Here is a 24,637-nt window from a genome sequence, read left to right as displayed (position 1 = left end):
ATCATGGGGCATGAGGAGATCCACAGCAAGCCCGCTTACAAAAATGTAAAGGTTGGTTCTCACTTGGACGTAAGCGCAAGCGGAACGCACGTAGTTTTCCGATTCTCTCTAGAACATAAGCGCAAGCGCAAGCGCAAGACAACTGCTTGATTTTCTTACCCCTGTCTTCGACTGATTCTCACTTGTGTTGCGCTTACGCTTGCATCCTAGTGAGAACCAACCTTAACTATTCACTGTGCTCAGTAAGCGAAAAGAAAAAAGAGAAAAATATTTAATGAATTATCATAGGAATTGATTGAGAGAAACAGCTATAGGTAATTATTTGATAAGTTTCAACTCCATATAATTATATTTTGATAGCATTGGGTTGCCTGTGTTTCTCCGTGCATAGACAACTAAACATGTGATCGTCACACCTCAACCAAAACTCCTGGTGATTTTGGATTCAGCATGGCGACTCTTTCCCTTTGCCTACTTTTAATCCTCGTTGAGGCTTGTCAAGCAGATGATACAAGACCTGAACAAATACATCTGGCCTACACTGGAACCTCAAGCGAGAGAATCGTCAACTATGTGACACAATCCACAGACGAAGGTCTTGGGACAATGGTGGCTTACGGAACAGATCCAGACAGGCTATCGTTAAAAGCAATCGGCGATTCGTTCGTCTATGATATTCCCTTGTGGCACAAAGACCCGGAGATCAGCGCAATCTACAATGTTTCTAAAGCAGATCCGAGGCAATTTAGTATTCATAATGTAAAGGTAAAATTTATTATCGCGTTCCTTTGGAGGGGTAAGTTTGGAAGGTGGTTATAATCATCACAACAATATATTTTCACAACTTAAAATAAGTTGTCATAAAATAACTTCAAATAATATTGGAAACTGGTTACTATTCTCAAATCCTTTAACACTATAAAGTTAAGTACAATAATATCTGCTACCGTATGTATCTTGCAGTTGACAGGTCTTCAACCGAATACCAAGTATTACTACAAAGTGGGAGATGTCAATCAAACTATGAGTGACACATTCAGCTTTTCCACGAAAGAAAACAACATCATCTATGCAGTAAGTAAATGAAACTATTCTTTTGAAGCCCAGCAATGTTTAGCCCAGGCTTGATTTCCAGCTCATTTCTGCAAGTCCGCAGTACATGCCCACATCAACAGCTGGGATAACTAGTCTCTCTGTTTGTTTCGTATTTCTTCCAAATGGTATGTGGTTTGTATGGACCCTATAAAACCCGTGTTCACATGAATAACTCAAATCTGTAATATTCTTGGTTTGCATGTGACCTCATGCCCATTAGCATAACCACCAGCTGCCATGTTGGAGGTCCAAACACATTTTGCGACGTTATCGAACGTGTGAAAGTTTGATAACAAACTCATCAAAAACAAACAGGGGGGCGTTATGTTGTACTGTTATAGCTGTACAAAAATATTACCCATATGTAACCCCACTTGATAACAAAGGATTTTCGAATGATTAAATGATTGAGAAAACTGTCAGGAATGAGTGGCTCCAAACTAACAACTGTTATACCTCCAATATTATGGAATAGGAGAAAAAATGTGACTATTGCTCTATGAGACTACAGAGACTAGAGACAATGACCTTCAGTAAACAACAAAGGAAACCACAAATTGTTCATGAGTTCTACCACACATACCATACGGTGTTTACCCGTGTTTTTTAAGCTCAAAATACATAGTAAAAAATAGTCAATATCCAATTGCGCTACAGCAATTCCAGAAAGAAATAATGGCAAAAGCAAATTTGCCATCGGTTATTGAATGATCCAATAGAACTAAAACCAAAGTGTTTTTATAATCAATTTATTTACAGTAATTATCAATATTTCATGCTATATAATTAATTTATCTATACAGGAATTATCGTTATCTAACACTTAAATATATGTCAGGTAAATACATTATTGTACCTACAACACACTTAGATTTTATCTACTGTATAAAATTTCTACAGCTAAAGCAGGCCTGTGTTTTTAACTTAATTTGTATTATGGATGTTCTTAGTTTTGCTTTTAAAAATTCAATTGCTATGATGATTCTTGAAAAAATGTAAGCTTATATCAAAAAACATACCAATGAAGCGTTAAATAGAGTTACACAGATTAATGATAATGAAATCACATCTACATATATATCAAAGTTAAAAAAATGTCTGCAAATAAATTACATCCATATTATTATTTTAATAGGCTATTCCAGCTATAAGTTTGCGCTTGCATTACCATAGAAACCTACCTCAACTACCAGAATGCAGCGCATGCATTTTCAAGCTTGGACTAAACGAAGCACGCACTGCATGTCGGTAGTTGAGGTAGGTTTCCATGGCGAGTGCGCGCGCATGCTCATAGCTGGAATGGCCTATTGATCCAGAGAAAGGCAGAGGCGAACTAAACTTGAAAACAATTTAAATGAAAACTTTACTGGTCACATGCATCTACTATAGCCAAAAGAACAATTTATCTCAAGTGAGCCTTTTTCTTCTGCGTGTCTCAGCGATAAAGAAGTAATCTAAACCTACATAATTTTCCAAAGATGTTTACAAACGACCTTGATGCCCAACAGAAATGCCCGGTAGCACATAGTAAAACGAAGTAAAAATCTGAAACTTTAGTACATATGGGTAAGGAACATATTATTCTTCTTTCCGTTGTGGCTGTCTCATGACTTGGACCAATTTTCTTCTGATAATTAACGGAAAACAGTGCACACGGCTGCCATATTGGATTTTTGCTAGACCTCCATCCACAGGAAACCCGGTCAAATTAGCTTGTTTGCATTTGATTTGGTCACATGTTTGCAAACCAAGAATTAAGGTATTTTGATTAACCTTCCAAAAAAGGCAGTGAACTGAAAGGCCTAGGTCCACACATATGTGACATAGATCAATCAACTTATATAAGAAAATATATGCATGCGCTAAGCTAGTTCCCATCTTCTTGTCTTAGTTATTGCTAAAGATTGTTTTGTGGTTACAAGTTTTACCATCATGTTTACTGTACATCTCAACCTGGTAGCCAAAAGATTATAAATCTGCAAAATTTAGCAGATATTTTGTAGTCTATAAATTGTTTTTGCATTGTGCATGCGCACTGCATTCACAATCAAGAATGGCAGCATTCTCACGAGCATGCTTTTTTTAAATCCTACAACAAAACAATTTTTTGATATAATATTCTCTGCTTTAAATTATCTTTGCTTCCTTGTGGGTAGCATTGCAATATTTTGTAGTATTGCCGTCTCAGGGATGGGAAAAGCCTCAGGGATGGAAAAAGCTGTGGAGAATAATAAATGGAAAGGTCTCCAGGTAGTATCACCCCCCGGTGATAAAAAAGTATAGAGCTTTTGTCGGGCTTAGAATAGATTTTATTAGAATATATGAGTGAGACCACTAAAAATGGTATGTGCCTTTTTTGTGATGCCTGAGCTCCACAATGTGCATGAGACACATTAGGAGATTTCCGGAATGGGGAATACTCTAACTAACCGATTTTTACTAAAGGACAGAGTTTTAGAGGTGGCTTTTCCTAAGGCACAGGAGCAGTGATTGGCCGAAAGTTATACATAGCATGGCACGAGGGGAATTTAGTGATTAAATGTCCCCCCAACCAAGGGATGATTAGTTGAAGTCCCGACACCGCAAGTGGAGGGACTTTAAGGTAGTCATCCTGAGGTTTAGGGGGCATTTAATCACTAAATTCCCCGAGATGCCATGCTATAACTTTCAGCCAATCACTGCTCCTGTGCCTTAGGAAAAGCCACCTCTTTTAATACCATGATCACAGAGGAAATAAACTCGTAACTACGAGTAATATTAGGTTGGATGAGCAAACACAGTTCAGTGGATCAGGGCATTTCATACGCATTGTTCTTTTTGTCCCTCTACATAGAGACCAGCACATTTTCACAAACAATTCTCTAATCAAACAGTTGATTTACATATCCGCAGTTTAGTTTTTTTTTGTCATTAGCACACTGCAATCAAAATCACCCCACATGGATCTTGTCTAATGTTGATTAGGTATCACGAGATCAAATACTCTGGTCTTGGCCTGTGCTGATCATGGAGCTGCCTTCTATTTGTTTCCCTGGTGGAAACTAGAAGACAAGCACCTTGGTTCAAAATTTTTCTCATGCACTGACTGGATCTGCTAATAATACCGGTGGGCACTGGGCTCAATATTGATTACCATCCTCTAGGCTATATTCATACCAAGTTTGGTGCTTTTGTTTGCTGTGTATAGAACAACATGACTATTATGAGTTGCTATGTTTTTTTCCCAGGTGTATGGCGACATGGGGTATTCTAATGCAGTCAGCCTACCCCAGCTTGTCCAAGAGGCACGGGATGGACACTTTCAGGCAGTTATTCATGTTGGAGGTAATGGATTTGAAAATGATTTGCCAAAAAGAAAATGATCAAGCAAATGTAGAGTGGGCGTTGCCAGGTTCCTATCCACCAGGTAGATAACCGTATGCTCATCTTCTCCAGATCTGGCATATGATTTTTATCAAAAAGATGCTGATACAGGAGATAAGTAAGTGATTGCTTTAACATGAAATGCTCCTACACATCTATATTCTAAAGAAAATTTGTTTATTGAAATGTTAATAGAATGTTATCAGCTGTGATGGAGGGAAATTAATGCCATATATAAGGGGATATTTCTCTGGTGATATTTATTTGTGATTTGATTGTATATAGTTTTATGAATGCGATCCAGCCTGTGGCAACACTTGTTCCATACATGGCTTTGCCTGGAAATCACGAGGTAAACTGAAGACCCATCTCTTCCTTGGGGGTTGGGGGGGGGGAAGAGTGGGCGTGGGGGGAGAGTGGGTGTGGGGGGAGAGTGGGCAATGGGGGGAGAGTGGGCGTGGGGGGAGAGAGTGGGCAATGGGGGGAGAGAGTGGGCGTGGGGGGAGAGAGTGGGCGTGGGGGAGAGTGGGTGCGGGGGGGGGAGTGGGCGTGGGGGGGGAGAAAGTGGGTGTGGGGGGAGAGTGGGCGTGGTGGGAGAGAGTGGGCGTGGGGGAGAGTGGGTGTGGGGGGGAGAGTGGGCATGGGGGGGGAGAGTGGGCATGGGGGGGGAGAGTGGGCATGGGGGGAGAGTGGGCGTGGGGGGAGAGTGGGCGTGGGGGGGAGAGAGTGGGCAATGGGGGGAGAGTGGGCGTGGGGGGAGAGAGTGGGCGTGGGGGAGAGTGGGTGCGGGGGGGGAGTGGGCGTGGGGGGGAGAAAGTGGGTGTGGGGGGAGAGTGGGCGTGGTGGGAGAGAGTGGGCGTGGGGGGAGAGTGGGTGTGGGGGGGAGAGTGGGCATGGGGGGGGAGAGTGGGCGTGGGGGGAGAGTGGGCGTGGGGGGGAGAGAGTGGGCAATGGGGGGAGAGTGGGCGTGGGGGGAGAGAGTGGGCGTGGGGGGAGAGAGTGGGCGTGGGGGAGAGTGGGTGCGGGGGGGGGGAGTGGGCGTGGGGGGGAGAAAGTGGGTGTGGGGGGAGAGTGGGCGTGGTGGGAGAGAGTGGGCGTGGGGGGAGAGTGGGTGTGGGGGGGAGAGTGGGCATGGGGGGGGAGAGTGGGCGTGGGGGGAGAGTGGGCGTGGGGGGGAGAGAGTGGGCAATGGGGGGAGAGTGGGCGTGGGGGGAGAGAGTGGGCGTGGGGGGAGAGAGTGGGCGTGGGGGAGAGTGGGTGCGGGGGGGGGGGAGTGGGCGTGGGGGGGAGAAAGTGGGTGTGGGGGGAGAGTGGGCGTGGTGGGAGAGAGTGGGCGTGGGGGGGAGAAAGTGGGCGTGGGGGAGAGTGGGTGTGGGGGGGAGAGTGGGCATGGGGGGGGAGAGTGGGTATGGGGGGAGAGTGGGCGTGGAACATGAAGTAGACAGAAGGATTATCATTGTCTGTCTGTCTGAAGACCCATCTCCTCCTTTGGGGGGGGACCATGAGGTACAATACACAGAAGACCCATCTTCTCCTTGGGGGGGGACCATGAGGTACAATACACAGAAGACCCATCTCCCCCTTGGGGGGGGGGACCATGAGGTACAATACACAAAAGACCCATCTCCTCCTTGGGGGGGACCATGAGGTACAATACACAAAAGACCCATCTCCTCCTTGGGGGGGGACCATAAGGTACAATACACAAAAGACCCATCTCCTCCTTGGGGGGGACCATGAGGTACAATACACAAAAGACCCATCTCCTCCTTGGGGGGGGGACCATGAGGTACAATACACAAAAGACCCATCTCCTCCTGGGGGGGGGGACCATGAGGTACAATACACAGAAGACCCATCTCCTCCTTGGGGGGGACCATGAGGTACAATACACAGAAGACCCATCTCCTCCTTGGGGGGGACCATGAGGTACAATACACAGAAGACCCATCTCCTCCTTTGGGGGGGACCATGAGGTACAATACACAGAAGACCCATCTCCTCCTTGGGGGGGACCATGAGGTACAATACACAGAAGACCCATCTCCTCCTTGGGGGGGACCATGAGGTACAATACACGGAAGACCCATCTCTTCCTTGGGGGGGGACCATGAGGTACAATACACGGAAGACCCATCTCTTCCATTGGGGAGGGGGGGGAACCATGAGGTACAATACACGGAAGACCCATCTCTCCGGGATCAATATCAAACTTAAAATACTGTATAATTGATGTTTTTTTCTTATCTTTAATAATAATTGGATGTCAACCAATATACAATTACGTTGTATATGCTTCCAAATAAAATATCTGTATTCTCCTCTTTGGGGGGGAGGTGTTTGTCGTGTTTGTTGTGAAGGTCTTTTGGTGAAGTCATTGTACCACTGCATATCAAGTACTGCTCCACCTGGGCCCCTTCTGATAAGCATTGCTTGTGCTAAGCTAGATGAGAGATGGGCTAATAATTTGTTGGTCAACTTATTCCTTTTTCAGCATCGCTTCAACTTTAGCCACTACAAGAATCGCTTTTCAAACATGAAGCTTGGTCCTGGTGCTACTAGTGGTAGTGATACAAGCCTATGGTACTTATTTTATTTCCTTTTTCAAATATAGCCTTCTGACTAAGCAAGTTTTCTGTGTTTTTCAGGTACAGTTTTAATGTTGGTCTTATCCATTTTGTGGCTTTTGATACTGAGGTTTTCAACTACTTCTCAGATGTTGTAAGTTTAAACCATGCAAGTTTAGTGTGAACCCAAACTGAAACTTAGACATGTACACTAGGGGTGGGTACAGACATGTACACTAGGGGTGGGTACAGACATGTACAGTACACTAGGGGTGGGTACAGACATGTACACTAGGGGTGGGTATAGACATGTACACTAGGGGTGGGTACAGACATGTACACTAGGGGTGGGTACAGACATGTACACTAGGGGTGGGTACAGACATGTACACTAGGGGTGGGTACAGACATGCACACTAGGGGTGGGTACAGACATGTACACTAGGGGTGGGTACAGACATGTACACTAGGGGTGGGTACAGACATGTACACTAGGGGTGGGTACAGACATGTACACTAGGGGTGGGTACAAACATGTACACTAGGGGTGGGTACAAACATGTACACTAGGGGTGGGCACAGACATGTACACTAGGGGTGGGTATAGACATGTACACTAGGGGTGGGTACAGACATGCACACTAGGGGTGGGTACAGACATGCACACTAGGGGTGGGTACAGACATGTACACTAGGGGTGGGTACAGACATGTACACTAGGGGTGGGTACAGACATGTACACTAGGGGTGGGTACAGACATGTACACTAGGGGTGGGTACAGACGTGTACACTAGGGGTGGGTACAGACGTGTACACTAGGGGTGGGTACAGACGTGTACACTAGGGGTGGGTACAGACATGTACACTAGGGGTGGGTACAGACATGTACACTAGGGGTGGGTACAGACATGTACACTAGGGGTGGGTACAGACATGTACACTAGGGGTGGGTACAGACATGTACACTAGGGGTGGGTACAGACATGTACACTAGGGGTGGGTACAGACGTGTACACTAGGGGTGGGTACAGACGTGTACACTAGGGGTGGGTACAGACGTGTACACTAGGGGTGGGTACAGACATGTACACTAGGGGTGGGTACAGACGTGTACACTAGGGGTGGGTACAGACGTGTACACTAGGGGTGGGTACAGACGTGTACACTAGGGGTGGGTACAGACATGTACACTAGGGGTGGGTACAGACATGTACACTAGGGGTGGGCACAGACATGTACACTAGAGGTGGGTACAGACATGTACACTAGGGGTGGGTACAGACATGTACACTAGGGGTGGGTACAGACATGTACACTAGGGGTGGGTACAGACATGTACACTAGGGGTGGGTACAGACATGTACACTAGGGGTGGGTACAGACATGTACACTAGGGGTGGGTACAGACATGTACACTAGGGGTGGGTACAGACATGTATACTAGGGGTGGGTACAGACATGTACACTTGGGGTGGGTACAGACATGTACACTAGGGGTGGGTACAGACATGTACACTTGGGGTGGGTACAGACATGTACACTAGGGGTGGGTACAGACATGTACACTAGGGGTGGGTACAGACATGTACACTAGGGGTGGGTACAGACATGTACACTTGGGGTGGGTATAGACATGTACACTTGGGGTGGGTATAGACATGTACACTAGGGGTGGGTACAGACATGTACACTAGGGGTGGGTATAGACATGTACACTAGGGGTGGGTACAGACATGTACACTAGGGGTGGGTACAGACATGTACACTAGGGGTGGGTACAGACATGTACACTAGAGGGAGAATCGCCAAGTCACCAGGTGTTTCAAATAAACCCTCATTGCAGTGCTAATACAAGCACAATTTAATGGGTTTGTATTTTTCATTATAAATACAGCTATGAGCATGTTATGATAGTGTCCTATTACATCATGAAGTCTATTGGGGCATAATTGAGTGCTGTGCCTACGGATGTTTGTAAGCAAGGGTGGATTCATCAGGATTTCTTCTTGTTTGGCTTTGCCGGGATGAGAAAATACTTCTAAAAAAATTCTAAAAAAAATCTGCTTTTTGGGTAGAGGCATGCTAACTGACCCTTCACTTCACTTTCCATGGATCTCCCAGAATGCTTTGCAATCTGTAATGGCAGCAAGATGGTTTCAGAAGCCTTCAAGGGGTGGACATTGTGTTTTGAGGCCATGGAAATATAGTATCAGAATAAAATTACATATCTATTTGCATCTTGAGCTGTGTTTGCTGATTTCTTTCCCTTGTGTGGTATTTTGTTGAGAGGGTAGTTTCTCCGTTTTTCTTGTTTGATTGGAAATTTGCCAAAGAACCTGAGTTATTATTTGGCTAAATAGTGTAGTTGCTATCACCTTGGCTTGATGCATATCTTCAAGACCATTTATCCCTTAGCATCTTCAAGACCATTTATGACTTAGATTAATACCTGACTATCTTATCTCGTTGCGTTTAGTTTTCATTGATGAATTATTTGGTTTGTGGGTACTCCTTTCGTCCGGTACAGGCCGGTTGAGGTGTCAATTCATTCACTTTCTGCATGTTATTCCACTCGTAATAGAACATCAATTTTGTCTGTTGAATTGTGCTTGACCTGCATTGAAATAAAACATTAGTATATAATTATTCAGCCGAAATTTGTGATTTAACTGACATTCATTTTTATTTTGTTTTTGAAAGGGCCAAATCCAGAGGCAGCTCAATTGGCTGGAGGCTGATCTTGCAAAGGTGACATTTTTTCTTGATCAAACCTATTACAATTTCATCCAATGCTGTCTTTTTGAATATGATACACTACAGTACAGATTATTGCTTATCAAATCCTGGGTATGTCTGACCCTGTCTGAGATTGTATAATGGCAAGATCATATAGTGGCTAACACTCAGTCTAAGATCATATAGTGGCTAACACTCAGTCTAAGATCATATAGTAGCTAACACTCAGTCTAAGATCATATAGTAGCTAACACTCAGTCTAAGATCATATAGTAGCTAACACTCAATCTAAGATCATATAGTAGCTAACACTCAGTCTAAGATCATATAGTAGCTAACACTTAGTCCAACATCATATAGTAGCCAACGCTCACTCTAAGATCATTTAGTGGCCAGCACCTAGTCTAAGATCATATAGTGGCTAACACTTAGTCTAAGATCATATAGTGGCTAACACTCAGTCTAAGATCATATAGTGGCTAACTTTCAGTCTAAGATCATATAGTAGCTAACACTCAGTCTAATATCATATAGTAGCTAACACTCAGTCTAATATCATATAGTAGCTAACACTCAGTCTAAGATCATATAGTGGCTAACACTCAGTCTAAGATCATATAGTGGCTAACACTCAGTCTAATATCATATAGTAGCTAACACTCAGTCTAATATCATATAGTAGCTAACACTCAGTCTAAGATCATATAGTGGCTAACACTCAGTCTAAGATCATATAGTGGCTAACACTCAGTCTAAGATCATATAGTAGCTAACACTCAGTCTAAGATCATATAGTGGCTAACTTTCAGTCTAAGATCATATAGTAGCTAACACTCAGTCTAATATCATATAGTAGCTAACACTCAGTCTAAGATCATATAGTGGCTAACTTTCAGTCTAAGATCATATAGTAGCTAACACTCAGTCTAATATCATATAGTAGCTAGCACTCAGTCTAAGATCATATAGTAGCTAACACTCAGTCTAAGATCATATAGTAGCTAACACTCAGTCTAAGATCATATAGTAGCTAACACTCAATCTAAGATCATATAGTAGCTAACACTCAGTCTAAGATCATATAGTAGCTAACACTTAGTCCAACATCATATAGTAGCCAACGCTCACTCTAAGATCATTTAGTGGCCAGCACCTAGTCTAAGATCATATAGTGGCTAACACTTAGTCTAAGATCATATAGTGGCTAACACTCAGTCTAAGATCATATAGTGGCTAACTTTCAGTCTAAGATCATATAGTAGCTAACACTCAGTCTAATATCATATAGTAGCTAACACTCAGTCTAATATCATATAGTAGCTAACACTCAGTCTAAGATCATATAGTGGCTAACACTCAGTCCAAGATCATATAGTGGCTAACACTCAGTCTAAGATCATATAGTAGCTAACACTCAGTCTAAGATCATATAGTGGCTAACTTTCAGTCTAAGATCATATAGTAGCTAACACTCAGTCTAATATCATATAGTAGCTAACACTCAGTCTAAGATCATATAGTGGCTAACACTCAGTCTAAGATCATATAGTGGCTAACACTCAGTCTAAGATCATATAGTAGCTAACACTCAGTCTAAGATCATATAGTGGCTAACTTTCAGTCTAAGATCATATAGTAGCTAACACTCAGTCTAATATCATATAGTAGCTAACACTCAGTCTAAGATCATATAGTGGCTAACTTTCAGTCTAAGATCATATAGTAGCTAACACTCAGTCTAATATCATATAGTAGCTAGCACTCAGTCTAAGATCATATAGTAGCTAACACTCAGTCTAAGATCATATAGTAGCTAACACTCAGTCTAAGATCATATAGTAGCTAACACTCAATCTAAGATCATATAGTAGCTAACACTCAGTCTAAGATCATATAGTAGCTAACACTTAGTCCAACATCATATAGTAGCCAACGCTCACTCTAAGATCATTTAGTGGCCAGCACCTAGTCTAAGATCATATAGTGGCTAACACTTAGTCTAAGATCATATAGTGGCTAACACTCAGTCTAAGATCATATAGTGGCTAACTTTCAGTCTAAGATCATATAGTAGCTAACACTCAGTCTAATATCATATAGTAGCTAACACTCAGTCTAATATCATATAGTAGCTAACACTCAGTCTAAGATCATATAGTGGCTAACACTCAGTCCAAGATCATATAGTGGCTAACACTCAGTCTAAGATCATATAGTAGCTAACACTCAGTCTAAGATCATATAGTGGCTAACTTTCAGTCTAAGATCATATAGTAGCTAACACTCAGTCTAATATCATATAGTAGCTAACACTCAGTCTAAGATCATATAGTGGCTAACTTTCAGTCTAAGATCATATAGTAGCTAACACTCAGTCTAATATCATATAGTAGCTAGCACTCAGTCTAAGATCATATAGTAGCTAACACTCAGTCTAATATCATATGGTTGTTAACACTCCTCTGGAAATCCCCTTGAAATAACTCAAACTGTTTATGGCTGCCATAGAAAATATTTGGTATGTTTTATGCTTTATTTGCTTCTTAGGAGAAACAGAATACCTATTTAAAATATCTCTGGCTCGGCTTCATTCAAACTTGAATTTCTCACTCGAACTCGTATGTGGCTTATCAGAAGCTTCACGCCTATTTGTTTACAATTTGGACAGAAAAGTAAAAACCTACAACAGCAATGTGTTGGTGGCCGGCTGGATGCAATGTCTGGAGAATATGTATAATAGTATAGGGTAAGCAGACAAAACAGAAGTCGAAAGACTCCAACGTTTCAGACTTTAATTTCAGTCCTTCATCGGGGTAACGGTTTTATAGCCACCCTGAAATTAAAGTCTGAAACAGTGGAATCTTTCGACTTCTGTTTTTTCTGCTTTCCCTTTGCTTTTATACATATTCTCTGTATTGTCTGCTTTCCCTATACTCTTGTTTAAAATTTGTTACCCAGTACGTATGGGTCTTGTAAGGGGAGGGGGAAGGCAAAATTATGTGCCAGTGAATGGTGTATGTTATCCTGAGTGGAAATCTTACCTCCCCTACCCCCCTCAGGGTATTGAATGTGTTTAGTGGCTGCCGTTACACACTACATTGTAGTAATTGTTTTTGACAGGCCAATACCAACAGAGATAAGAGGCCTTGGATCGTCTCTCTTGCTCACAAGGTAAGTTATTGATTACACATTGAAGCTCTGCATTGATGGTGATACATGTAAGTATTGATTACACATTGAAGCTCTGCATTGATGGTGATACATGGAAGTATTGATTACACATTGAAGCTCTGCTTTGATGGTGATACACGTAAGTATTGATTACACATTGAAGCTCTGCATTAATGGTGATACATGTAAGTATTGATTACACGTTGAAGCTCTGCATTGATGGTGATACATGTAAGTATTGATTACACATTGAAGCCCTGCATTGATGGTGATACATGTAAGTATTGATTACACATTGAAGCTCTGCATTGATGGTGATACATGGAAGTATTGATTACACATTGAAGCTCTGCATTGATGGTGATACATGTAAGTATTGATTACACATTGAAGCTCTGCTTTGATGGTGATACATGTAAGTATTGATTACACATTGAAGCTCTGCTTTGATGGTGATACATGTAAGTATTGATTACACATTGAAGCTCTGCATTGATGGTGATACATGGATGTATTTGTAATGTATGTCACCATCACCAATGTATCGCAATGCTTCTTGGGAATAGAGCAGTTTTGAATTCCAATATGGCGACTCGTACACGACATTACATGGTGTTAGACAAAATCCTGTGAAACCACAAGGAAAAAGAACCCATCCTCCCTGAATCCAAACGGAATAAGCCAGAGAAAAGTGTAAAGCAGACACTGATGAGAAGATGGAAGGAATTTCGAACTCAAATACGCCTAGAATGGATTGGACAAGTAAAGACTTGCCAATGGCATGGACGTCGTTCAAACGTCACGCACAGTTTATGTTTGGTGGTCCTTTGCAGTCGAAGTCCGAGGAACAAAAATGCAACTATCTCATGATCTGGGTAGGTGAGAAGGGCCGTGATATATTTCAGACGTGGACTCTGGAAGAAGGAGACGAAAAAAAGCTAAAAACTTACTACGATAAGTACGAAGCGTATGTGAAGCCCAAGTCCAACAGAATCTTCTCCAGATATAAATTCCACACAAAGACGCAAATGTGCCGTTTGAACAATTCTTGACAGATCTCAAGCTTCTAGTCAAAGATTGCGGCACTAGAAAAAGCAATTACAATTAATTGTAATGTTATTACATTACAATGGAGCAATCACAGATACAGCTCAAAACTGTAGTGTTTTCTTAACGACGATGGAAGTAGATTCCTGCACACTGACACAAGCCAACACGAGACGGCCATATTGGATATCAACAACATCTTTATTACCTCAAAACGAGGCAGGTACCACAGGGTACCCAAAATGGCTAACACTACAAAAACAATGACAGAGGAAGACCCTAGTGTGTTCAAGATACAGTCAAGATCGAAGGAGCAATCGAAAAAATACAAAGGGCAAAACAAGACACCAGCCCAAATATGTGGAAAGTGTGGATACAAACATGGCAAGGATAAATGCCCCGCTACAGGAAAGCAATGTACTGTATAATGACGAGGCTTGCTTCTGTTAATAATGGCAATAGCAAGATTATTAGATTGCGGCCTTATCTTTCATAGATGCCGAAGTTTCATTAAAACTACCATTACTATAATTGTCCCAAGTTTGATAGATAGATAATGATAGATTGTTTTTTTGGTAAAAAATATTGCATCTCTAACGCTGAATTGCAAATTTACATATTTACAATTATAATAGAATAATAAAATTTATACATAGAAATTCAAAATCTGAAAGTAATGGCAAATTTATTTGCAGTTAAATGGTTAGTCATGCAAGTCATTGACTGACTGATGCTTGACAGCACTCTCTTCACAGTTTTGACTTAGTGGCCACGATACAACACAGTTCTCTAAAACTTCTACCCTTTTTTGACAGATTGATTTTATGGACGAAACAAACTTCACTCACATCAGCCCGCTGTTGCACAAATATGGAGTGGACATACACTTCTGTGGGCACTCTCACAACTACCAGAGGCACTATCCTTGTAAGTGTGTATTGTATGTATCCTTGTTGGTGTGTATTGTATCCTTGTTGGTGTGTATTGTATCCTTGTTGGTGTGTATTGTATCCTTGTTGGTGTGTATTGTATCCTTGTTGGTGTGTATTGTATCCTTGTTGGTTTGTATTGTATCCTTGTTGGTGTGTATTGTATCCTTGTTGGTGTGTATTGTATCCTTGTTGGTGTGTATTGTATCCTTGTTGGTGTGTATTGTATCCTTGTTGGTGTGTATTGTATCCTTGTTGGTGTGTATTGTATCTTATGTTCGTTTTTGTCGTCATGGGCATGGGTAACATTTGCGTGCGAAAATGCAAAATATTTCGAGTTGAGAAAAGGTAATTTAGTCTTTTATGTCAGTTTAGAGATGTTTTCCTTAGTAAGGAATAAAAATAGTAATTAGTACCGATGAGGAAAATATTGTTTAAAATAGCAGTTTCATAGTTTACATCAATTTGTTGTGGCATTCATATTAGTAAAAGCAAGCCTGGATTTAATGGTTTATTACCAAAATCTGAGTATGTACAATATACCATACATGGGCCTCCTAACTTGATTGCAACCTTAATCCTGATACTTTCACGATACTTACATGTAAGTACTTTTATGGTACTTTTATGGTACTTACATGGTACTTACATGGTGCTTACATGGTACTTGCATGTTACTTGCATGGCACTTGCATGGCACTTGCATGGTACTTACATGGCACTTACATGGCACTTCCCTCTAAGGTATGATACCATACTAACATGAGTTTCATGAGACATTTGTTGGCTCTAGTCTCTGGTCTAATGCTATCCTGTTTACTCCCTTTGTGTCAATTGATGATTATCTTCGATTTCTTAGATTACCAAGATGAAGTGGACAGGCCAGATAAGAAGAATGTCTATGTTAATCCAAAATTCATGACAGTGATTGTTGCTGGCTCTGCAGGATCAAAAGAAAAAATCTCCCATGGACTTGGGCCCAAACGTCATCTTGCCAAATACATTTTTGACTATGGGTAAGCAAAATCTTAAGACAGTGGTGTTGTGGGTTAATTTTCCATTCTTTGATATTCGTCAAGGATCATTCCCTTTTTTGGCATTCTGGTCTTAGGTTTGGCCACCTGCAAGTGATGAATCACACCCATTTGCGCTGGACCTGGGAAAACACGGGTGTCGAGCTTGCCTCCATTGAACAGGACGAGTTATGGATTGTTCAAGACAACCATGGGATGCGCTCACATGCCTAGATTACCCCCACCCTTAGAAAACCTGTGCATAATTATCAGCTACATACCCACCTACCCACCCACCTACCCACTGAATTACTAAAATACCCCAAACCAATAAATTGCACACCGCTGCCAAATTTGCTACTATCCACACACCCATGGAATGTGCGCCCATCCTCAGTGCTGCCAAGGACCAAGGACGTCAGTTTGCGGAAAAATAGGAGGCAAACGAATCCTGCTTGCTCGTTTGCGGTTTGCTTGATCACGATGCTCTCGGTTGCCGGGGATACCATTCTAAAGTTTAGAACCTATAAACTGCAAGTTTAAAGTACCAGCGTGAAAGACATTAGAGTAGAGTATTTCTTCCTTGCAACTGTTGTAGTGTTTTTTTTTATTATTATTACTAGTTCTAAAATGACAAGCATTCATGAATTTCATAATGAGACGAGGGTGCTCTCGATAAAAGAATTATTTCAATTTTTGACCACAAAAACCACGCAACACACCCGTTTCTGATCGTTAATACAGGGGGAGGGGCACAATCCCCCCTGGGCATGATGGGAATAGAGCGTACAGCATTTATACCTTACGTATTGATAATCATTTTTATATAGATAAAACTAAATAAGGCTTTTTAATAAAAAAAACCGAAAGCTAATGCGCATGTCATCCTTTTCATGCTAACGTAAAACAAACCAGACACGTGACATCAAATTCATGCTCACAGGAAATATCCACCATATGCGCGCAAGGCATTCTGGGAAGGGTCAAGTGTGCCGTCCACTGCTTGGCGAAATTCTTGACCTTTCCCAGAATCTATAGCGTTTTAAGCCCGTGACGAATCCCGTCGTCCCTTTTGGGCTCAAAGCCGAAAATGTACTACCCGCCAAATGTTTTATTACCCTGCTAGCACAGATTTCTTCCTGTTTGTCTCTATCAGTTCACGTATAAGTGTCGCGTTCTCGTTTGTTTGTGTCCTGCGGACAAATCGTTGAACCGCCCAAAAGAAGGATCGGGTGCACACAGCATGATGGGATACGCTTCCAGGTCGTGCATGCAGCACGACTGTATTGTACGCTGTGCGTGGCATTTTCAGGGTTGCTCAGTCTAGTGCGGTGCACGTTGATTTGAACTCAATTTGCGCTGAGAGCATCCAGACAAAGTTGGCCGGAGATTTTCCATCCGAGTAGTAACTTCTGTGCCCATGGAGCCCCTTTAGGACCGTTTTTAAACTCTCGAACTTTCAGGAACGTGAACCTCGGCTTCAGGGTCTATCGGCGGTATTTCATTTGCGATGTCTCGAAGGTGTGCGTAGTTCTTTGCAAGGTCGGGCGTCGGTATCTCTTTCTTGTCGCTGGGTAGTTGACCGCATTTAAGGGTCGGTAGCCTCATAACAGTATCGTTCATAGATCTAACTTGCAGGTTGTCGACTCTTCGGCCGTAACTGACCTCTTTACTCGATGTGCAAGTCGATAACAAGTACTTCTCCGGGGGGCCATCGGCACCAATCTCGTCAGCCAACTCGGAACTGATCATGAACGAATTGCTCTTATCGTCAACTATCGCGTACACGCGAAACAGTTTCTCCGGATTCTTCCCGTCGAAAACGTCGACTAGAACGATTTTGGCGCATGAAAGACCGCCCTCCTCTTGGTTGCAAATAGCGGTGCATTTCGGTTTTACTTCTCTCTGAGCGTTCTTTTTATGAAGCATCGTCACGTGGCGCAAAGCATCTGAAACACACTCCGTTTTCTTATCCGAAGGCAATAAATTCCGTGGCTGTCACGCTCGTGGAACGGACAAAACTTTGGTGTGTTCTTTGGTGGGGACTTGTCGGGCGGCTTAACTGTGTCTGCTTGCGGATCTGTGGGTTGTGCGTCCTTGCGAGAGTTTGTAAGTAAGTGCTCGTCGACTCACAGGCCTCTCTCTCCTAGGGGTCGTAGACGCTACCGTGGGGGTGCCAGCGGTGAGGATGTTAGGATGATTTTTTTTGTTTTAGCGCGTTCTTCAACTATGCGTGCGAACTGTTTTTCCGCGAACTTAACAACGGTCTTCTCCCTTTTTGCGCGCAGCTTCTCTACAATAGGATTGATTGCGTTCGCGAAATTAAGGCAGGCTAGACCCGGTAAGTGTTCTATCTGACTAAGAACATCTGCGCAGATATCTGAGAATTCCTGAAGCTTAAGATTATCGTGGTCTCCGAAAGCTGCTGAATAGCGCAAGCGTTCTAGGAGAGTGTTCGTGATCACTGCTGTGCTACCAAAACGCCTCTCCGGCTCCGACCATAAATTATGTAGTAGCGTGCGTGGATTGTTTTGAATGCGCTTCCTATAATTATCAACTACTTTGCGCACTTCTCCTTCGGTGAAGCCAACCAGGTAATTTATTTCTAGATCTGGCGTTGCGCGCGCATCTCTGACCATAGCTATGAATGCCCTTTTCCAAGGGTGAAACAATACGGGATCACCTGACAATACGTCTGGATGGCATTTTGGCAAGTTTTGTCGCGCCAGACTCGCTACTTTTTCCCGATTTAAAATTGTAAGTGATTCTAGGAAGCGTTCTCTGGTTAGATCGCGACATGGGGTGGAAGAAACAAGAGGATTTTGCTGGAAGCGCGCTTAAGGGGTATCTGCTATTATTTGATTTTCTTCACCGCTAGGCTGAGTCTTGTATCCGATGGTGGGAGATACGGTTCCACCATCGATTGACTGGCTAGCAGGAAAAGGCAATACTTTTGTGGATTGGTCTTTTGTGGATTGGCAGACGTTTTATTTCCATTAAGCAGGATAGGAACCCCGGGGATATCGTTCCTTATCCTGGTTTCCTCTTCCTCCTCACTTTGTGCGATTAAAAGGTTAAAAATTGGCGCTTTATCTCGCCGCCGCAGCTTCTGCTATTGCTTTGATTCGTGTAGAGCTGATCGCAGAACTATCAGAGCCCTTGCTGCGGCGCGAGCGACTTATATCCGACGGTTTGTCGGATTGTTTATTCTTTATAAGAAAATGTAAAGCAGTGTTCAATGTTTGTTTTTTATTTGCTAGTTCTAGCTCATTTTTATTTATTGCTCTAAACTTGTCCTGCTCGTACAAATCATATATATCTCTCATGGTAATTCTAAACTGCTCTGTCACGGTTCTCAACTCGTTTAAGGCTTCATCGGAGACCGTGTCAGGCTCCCGGCTCGCGAGAAATTGAATTACGGTTAGCTTCTTGTGTAAGCAAGCGAGCTCGGTTCGCTTGTCCGTATAAGCGGTTTCCAGAGCCTTTCTGAAAATTTGCCGAGCTCTCCCTGCTCCCCGCTCGGCTCCTCCCGCATGGTGTGCCGTGTTGTCTTCGGACGGGTCCAGTTTTAAAGAATCGAAAACGGTCTTACCTCATGGACGTTGGCCCAATTCGTCTCCACTTTAAAACTTCTCTTTTAATCGATCAGACTTTTAATGTCGCGTTCCTCTAGTCCGCCAGTATTAACCAGTGATACACACTACCAGAGTTTGATTCGTTTTTATTCGTTGTGTGTGATCCACGGTAAAAACTATAATACAAGGGATTTGATAAATCAACTTAGCTAACACATATGCAAAGATTGTAAAATTATTTATAACTTACGTCTGATGTCTCTCCAAGTCCTCCTGAAAACTCCGAATAATTACTCATCAGCATTCAAAGAGTGTTGAAGGAGAATTTAATAACAGCATCAGACCGATTTTGCCGACTTATGAGTCGGGTCGGAAGCGTAACATTCGTACTAGCACACGTGCCATGGTCGCGTCTCCCGCAGTCGATGGAGATATCGACAAAATTGAGCATAAAACGAGCAAAACGAACAACTGGCACCCCAACTCAATGCCTAAATACCCTAGCCCACTTGCCTATGAACTGTACGGCGTTTGGAAAAACTTACCAGTCCATAACAATAACCCAATGCCTAATGGCTGTATGGCTTTGGGAATCCACACAGCCAGAATTAACCCAGTGCTTATTAGGGCGGGATATTCTAGCCCAAACGCCTACGGAGTCTATGGCTTTTGGAAACACTGTTAAAACAAAATCTATTTATGATTCTCTTGACTTGACTTGCAACCTTAGTAGCTGCAAAGCTCCTAGTGATCACAAATCTTTGAATGCTGTGGTACTCTCGTATGACACCAATGAAATCTGAAACTCAGTTAGAAAACATTCCAAACAATCGAATATTAAATTCCGCAGAGATCGTGAACCCTTCAGGTTTGCTAAGCGAAAGTTTCTAAACAATTTCCATAAGAGGAAAACGAGAAACTCAGCGAAGAATGCGTTGAAAAAGATGGTACCGATGTCATCTGTTATTTTCCATGCAATTGCTAATTACAAGTATTGCTATGTCGATTTTGTACGGAGGCAAGACAGTTTTTACAGTAGCTTCTTTTTGACTTCCAAAATGGTCAACATTAAGTTTGTAAATGCCAGACACTGTCACAAACAAAAATGCAACCAATTTAACGGGTGGCATGTTTCCCAGTGATGCAAATGTTACACCTTATCATTGTTTAGCCAGCAAATAAGGTTTGATAGGCTTAGAGCCGCTTGATGTCGGAGGCTGTGGTGATTGCTTTTTTACAGCAGTTTCACATCAACTTTATGGGAAACCTGATTTGCATTACCAAATAAGAAGTGCAGGTATTGCATACCTGGCTGAAAACCCAGACCTTTTCATTGAAAGCATTTCAAACAATTCATGGCAAAACATATTGAGGAAATGTCTAAACAAGGGACATGGGCTGACAACAAAATTATTCAGGCAGTAGCTAATGTTTTTAACTGTGTTATGCATATCACTGACTCTAACTTTCATTCAGTAGAAGCAACTGTGATAACTCCTGCTAAACAGCCTCAGAAAAGAAGGGCGATAACATTCTTAGGATATATTACTGGATAGGTAGGTAGGTAGGTAGGTAGGTAGGTAGGTAGATAGGTAGGTGGGTGGGTGGGTGGGTAGGTAGGTAGGGTTTTATTGAATTGCCATGGCAGTATTACAGACTGAATTACGGCAAAGGGCCAGCACATATAGCGTTAAAATATTACAGAAATCGATAAGTTACAAAGTCACAAAAGCGTTTAGTTACAGAACTATGTTTGTAGGTATTCATACTTCCGGATCTTAGTGAATAACCATGCTCGTTATTAATTACGCCTCCAGTAATTACAGATCGAAGGGGTTCTAGCTCCTTAGCGGAGGTCATGAAACTGATACAAAGCTCGCGCCTGCTGTCAGCAAGACTTTGGAGTCTAAGGCCTCCTTGTATCGTAGATGGGGTAAAACGATACGGAGGGCCCTCTTTTGGATGCCCTCAACAATGTCGACAAGGAACCCTGGTATATTAGCCCATACTGGACCTGCGTACTCCACTACCGATCTTACTAGATGGCAACAAGATCCTGGACCGGTACTCCAGATTTCTTAAGGAGCCGGAGAGCGTAGAGCCTTTTGTTTGCCTTCTTAACTACATAGTCTACGTGCTTATTCCACGATAGATCTGAGCTAATGTGGACGCCGAGGATTTTGTAGCTCCCAACCCTTCTAATCACGGAGCCCATGAGTTGCAGGGCATTAACTGGCGAGGGCTGGTACTGCAGGGAATTAATGACTAATTCCCGACACTTTTTGGGGTTGAGCCTCATCCCACGCTCCGTAGCAAAATTGCAAATATCATTAGCAATAAATGGCAGATAACTTGGCGAGCACATGGGAATCACTTCAAAGATGGTGGTGTCATCAACATACTTAATGCGATATGGCAAAGTGCTCGCCAGCCTGTTTTACAAGTATAGCAAACAATAGTGGAGCAAGCTTAGTGCCTTGTGGTATGCCCCCATTAGGGAACACAGGCGACGAGGTGTGGCCACTGATTTTGACGCGCTGTGGTCGGGCTGTTAGAAAGGCAGCAATCCAATTTTGGAGATACTCGTTGACTCCCAGGAGGTCGAGCTCAGACATTAAGACGTTATGGTCAAAGCCCTTTGAAAAGTCGGCAAAAAATATGCGCACATAACTTTCGCCTCTTTCAAGCGATTCAGGGTTCAAGGATGCAATGGATAAAATATACCAGGGCCTGCACAGTAGACTTCCCTGTTACAGAGAACTGTTTAGGGTCAAGCTTATCCTTAACGCATGCGAAGAGCGAATTAAGTGCAAATCCCTCCCTAACTTTAGCTAACTGAGAGGTCAGGGTAATGGGTCTAAGGTCCTCACTCAGAGTCTTTGGAGGGGAGCACTTTGGCACTGGATGGACAATCGACTCCTTCAGTTCTTGGGGAACAAAGCCTTCATGATAGTCCAGCGGGGAAGGATAAATTATGTATAAGCCGAAATTCTCCAGGGGACTTTTTCGGAACTACGCCTAGAGGAGAAACCCGAAAGTTTTTAAAAGGAGGAGCGTCAAAGGGTCCTAGGATTCGCCCTGCTGCTATTTCTTGAGCCATCTTTTCTGCTACGGCCTGAGGGTTGCGCAATGCGCTGTCGAGATTTTTGGATCCCGAAGAGGATTGATTTCCCATGAAATTGATGCGAAAACCGTTCCGAAATCCATTACAAATAAAATTAAAGAGGCTGGGGTCGTACCCCTGCAGATAAAGAGCGAGGGGCACCACTTTTGCCGGCGAGGGCCCGCGCTGGTAAAGAAGGCCCTCCTCCGTCCATGCCTGAAGAGGGGGTGACTTTTGGTCCGGATTTTGAGCAGAGGTTCGCGGAGTGGGAAGCGCCACACCGAAAGCAGGCATGCTTGAAGCGACAGCCCCCGTCACAGAATTGCCCGGTGTGGAAACGAAAACAGTACCCTTTTGGCATGGACGGGAAAGGCCGGTTTTGGTTTTGTCGCCGATTGGCGACTTTGTTATCGGTGGGATTTGATCGTGGGACTGAAATCGGATGGCAAGCCTGGTTCCACAATTCCCAATTAATAGTGTTCCAGCCATAGGTATTAGGCTGTGACTGTCGAATTAAGCGGAATTGCTCGTCATAAAAACGCCAATTTCCGCCCCGGGACGCGATATCCCTCACTACTGCGGAATATTTTAACAACCCCGAAGCGGCAGTGGGCTCCTTTGACACAAAAACGGCAACATAAATGTTAAAAGCTGTCACCTACTCATGGAGAAACAAAGCCTTTTTCTTAGAGTGAACAGGATCAAGGCACAATAAACCCGGATTTTCGCCTTGCAGGAGTGTTTCTCGGGGCTGGGGATTCAAAGGCGTCGACGCGCCTGATGACTCGCTGCCTTCAGCTAGGAATGTAGTTGAATGTAGAACAATTTATAAATTCCAAGACGGTTTTAATGTATTCCATCTGGTAGGAAAATGTCAGAAGTACAATTCCAGAAACCCCTATGATGCCAGTAAAAGCAATAAGGGATGTCTTCTAAGACCACTTTTAGATACATTTGAAGCCTTCTCAGTTTAGAATTAAAGGCAGGGTGGTTCCCGCGTCGAAGCACCACTCCCACAATCAACACGCTGTACGAGTCGTGCAGAAGACGTATCAAACCCTCGAGCTTAGAACCAACCGTCTGCGGAGGCAGGCTAGCTAGGTCGTTCGTCCCCAGTTCTAGAATAACAATATCTGGGCGAAAACGACGGACGAAATTTAGATCCCTAAGAATACATTTGTCTATTGTCCGACCGCCTATACCATGTAAACAAACACAGCCTAAATCATAAAGTTTAGCTCGTATCTCAGGACTCTCGTCCTGTAAGAAATCATTGAGACGGCGGATAAAGGAATGACCAAGCACTAAAATACGGGTTTTTTCTATAACTGCGCTTAACATGAGCAAAGGGGTCAGAGAAGTGTTTATATACCCTGTCAACGACAGGGCCATCAACATACCTTTTACCGCCAGGATCAATCACCCTTGTCATGAGGCCGCCATCAGATAAACCTCTTATGATATTCTTCGCGTCCCGGCATAAAACCCATTCTATCTGTCATCAGTCATACGTCACTACGGAGTAACATGAGAAGCATGCGCGCTTGCTTTCACAGCAGCTACACGCCTACCTGATCGCAGATCAACTACTTCAAAAATTCTACATCCACTTCAACTATTACCTTTGTAATCGTTGTTAACCGGGGTTGTTAACCCCGAAGTACTAACTAATCGTCACTTGTTCTATATATTTTTAGTACCTTACTAAAACATGTCGAACAAAGCTGAAAATGCCTCCCTTTAGCACATGCTCGAAGATGAGGCTAGCGGTCCATCGGACACCCACACGGCATCACCGATGCAAACTGAACCCCGCCAGGGTAATGGCGAAAGCCACGAGGTACTCCGTACCTTGAACGATTTAAACAGAAACATGGTCTCCTTCATGAGTGCCCACACAGCACAGGGCGTCAACGCTCAAGAAAGCGCAAAACGGCACCGCCGGATAACACGCTCAGTAGCTCGGACGACGAGGAAGAGGGGGCAAAAGGTCCCAAGCGGCGCGACCGAGCGGACCGTCTTAGCCAAACCGTGGAG

General features: G+C 43.2%; 1 protein-coding gene and 2 long non-coding RNA genes across 3 annotated transcripts; 1 reads left to right on the top strand and 2 right to left on the bottom strand.

Annotated features, from left to right (window-relative positions):
• Positions 1-394: 394 nt before the first annotated feature.
• LOC5511807 (acid phosphatase type 7) lies at positions 395-16,796 on the top strand. Its single transcript, XM_032381139.2, has 12 exons — positions 395-765; positions 964-1,074; positions 4,323-4,419; positions 4,531-4,576; positions 4,744-4,810; positions 6,953-7,041; positions 7,107-7,179; positions 9,727-9,774; positions 12,883-12,933; positions 14,796-14,907; positions 15,769-15,925; positions 16,021-16,796. The coding sequence occupies exons 1-12, from the start codon at positions 451-453 to the stop codon at positions 16,154-16,156; spliced, it is 1,302 nt and encodes a 433-aa protein (XP_032237030.1). The 5' UTR covers positions 395-450; the 3' UTR covers positions 16,157-16,796.
• On the bottom strand, positions 8,870-14,798 carry LOC116617929. Its single transcript, XR_004295940.2, has 2 exons — positions 12,804-14,798; positions 8,870-9,640 (listed from the first exon to the last, which is right to left on the bottom strand). It is a non-coding gene; the product is annotated as an uncharacterized LOC116617929 (long non-coding RNA).
• A 693-nt stretch (positions 16,797-17,489) lies between the features above and the next one.
• On the bottom strand, positions 17,490-22,696 carry LOC125563187. Its single transcript, XR_007308200.1, has 2 exons — positions 19,748-22,696; positions 17,490-19,673 (listed from the first exon to the last, which is right to left on the bottom strand). It is a non-coding gene; the product is annotated as an uncharacterized LOC125563187 (long non-coding RNA).
• Positions 22,697-24,637: the final 1,941 nt, after the last annotated feature.

The sequence above is a fragment of the Nematostella vectensis genome, chromosome 5 (assembly GCF_932526225.1).
Source record: "Nematostella vectensis chromosome 5, jaNemVect1.1, whole genome shotgun sequence".
In the NCBI taxonomy this organism is placed as follows: Eukaryota; Metazoa; Cnidaria; class Anthozoa; order Actiniaria; family Edwardsiidae; genus Nematostella; species Nematostella vectensis.
This window is presented reverse-complemented; position numbering and strand designations above follow the sequence as displayed.

Excerpts from the sequence above, each read along its gene's own strand:
- LOC5511807 (XM_032381139.2), top strand. The coding sequence starts at position 451 with ATGGCGACTCTTTCCCTTTGCCTACTTTTAATCCTCGTTGAGGCTTGT. Across the intron at positions 1,075-4,322 it reads AAAACAACATCATCTATGCA|GTGTATGGCGACATGGGGTA; the intron begins GTAAGTAAATGA and ends TTTTTTTCCCAG. Across the intron at positions 7,042-7,106 it reads GGTAGTGATACAAGCCTATG|GTACAGTTTTAATGTTGGTC; the intron begins GTACTTATTTTA and ends TGTGTTTTTCAG.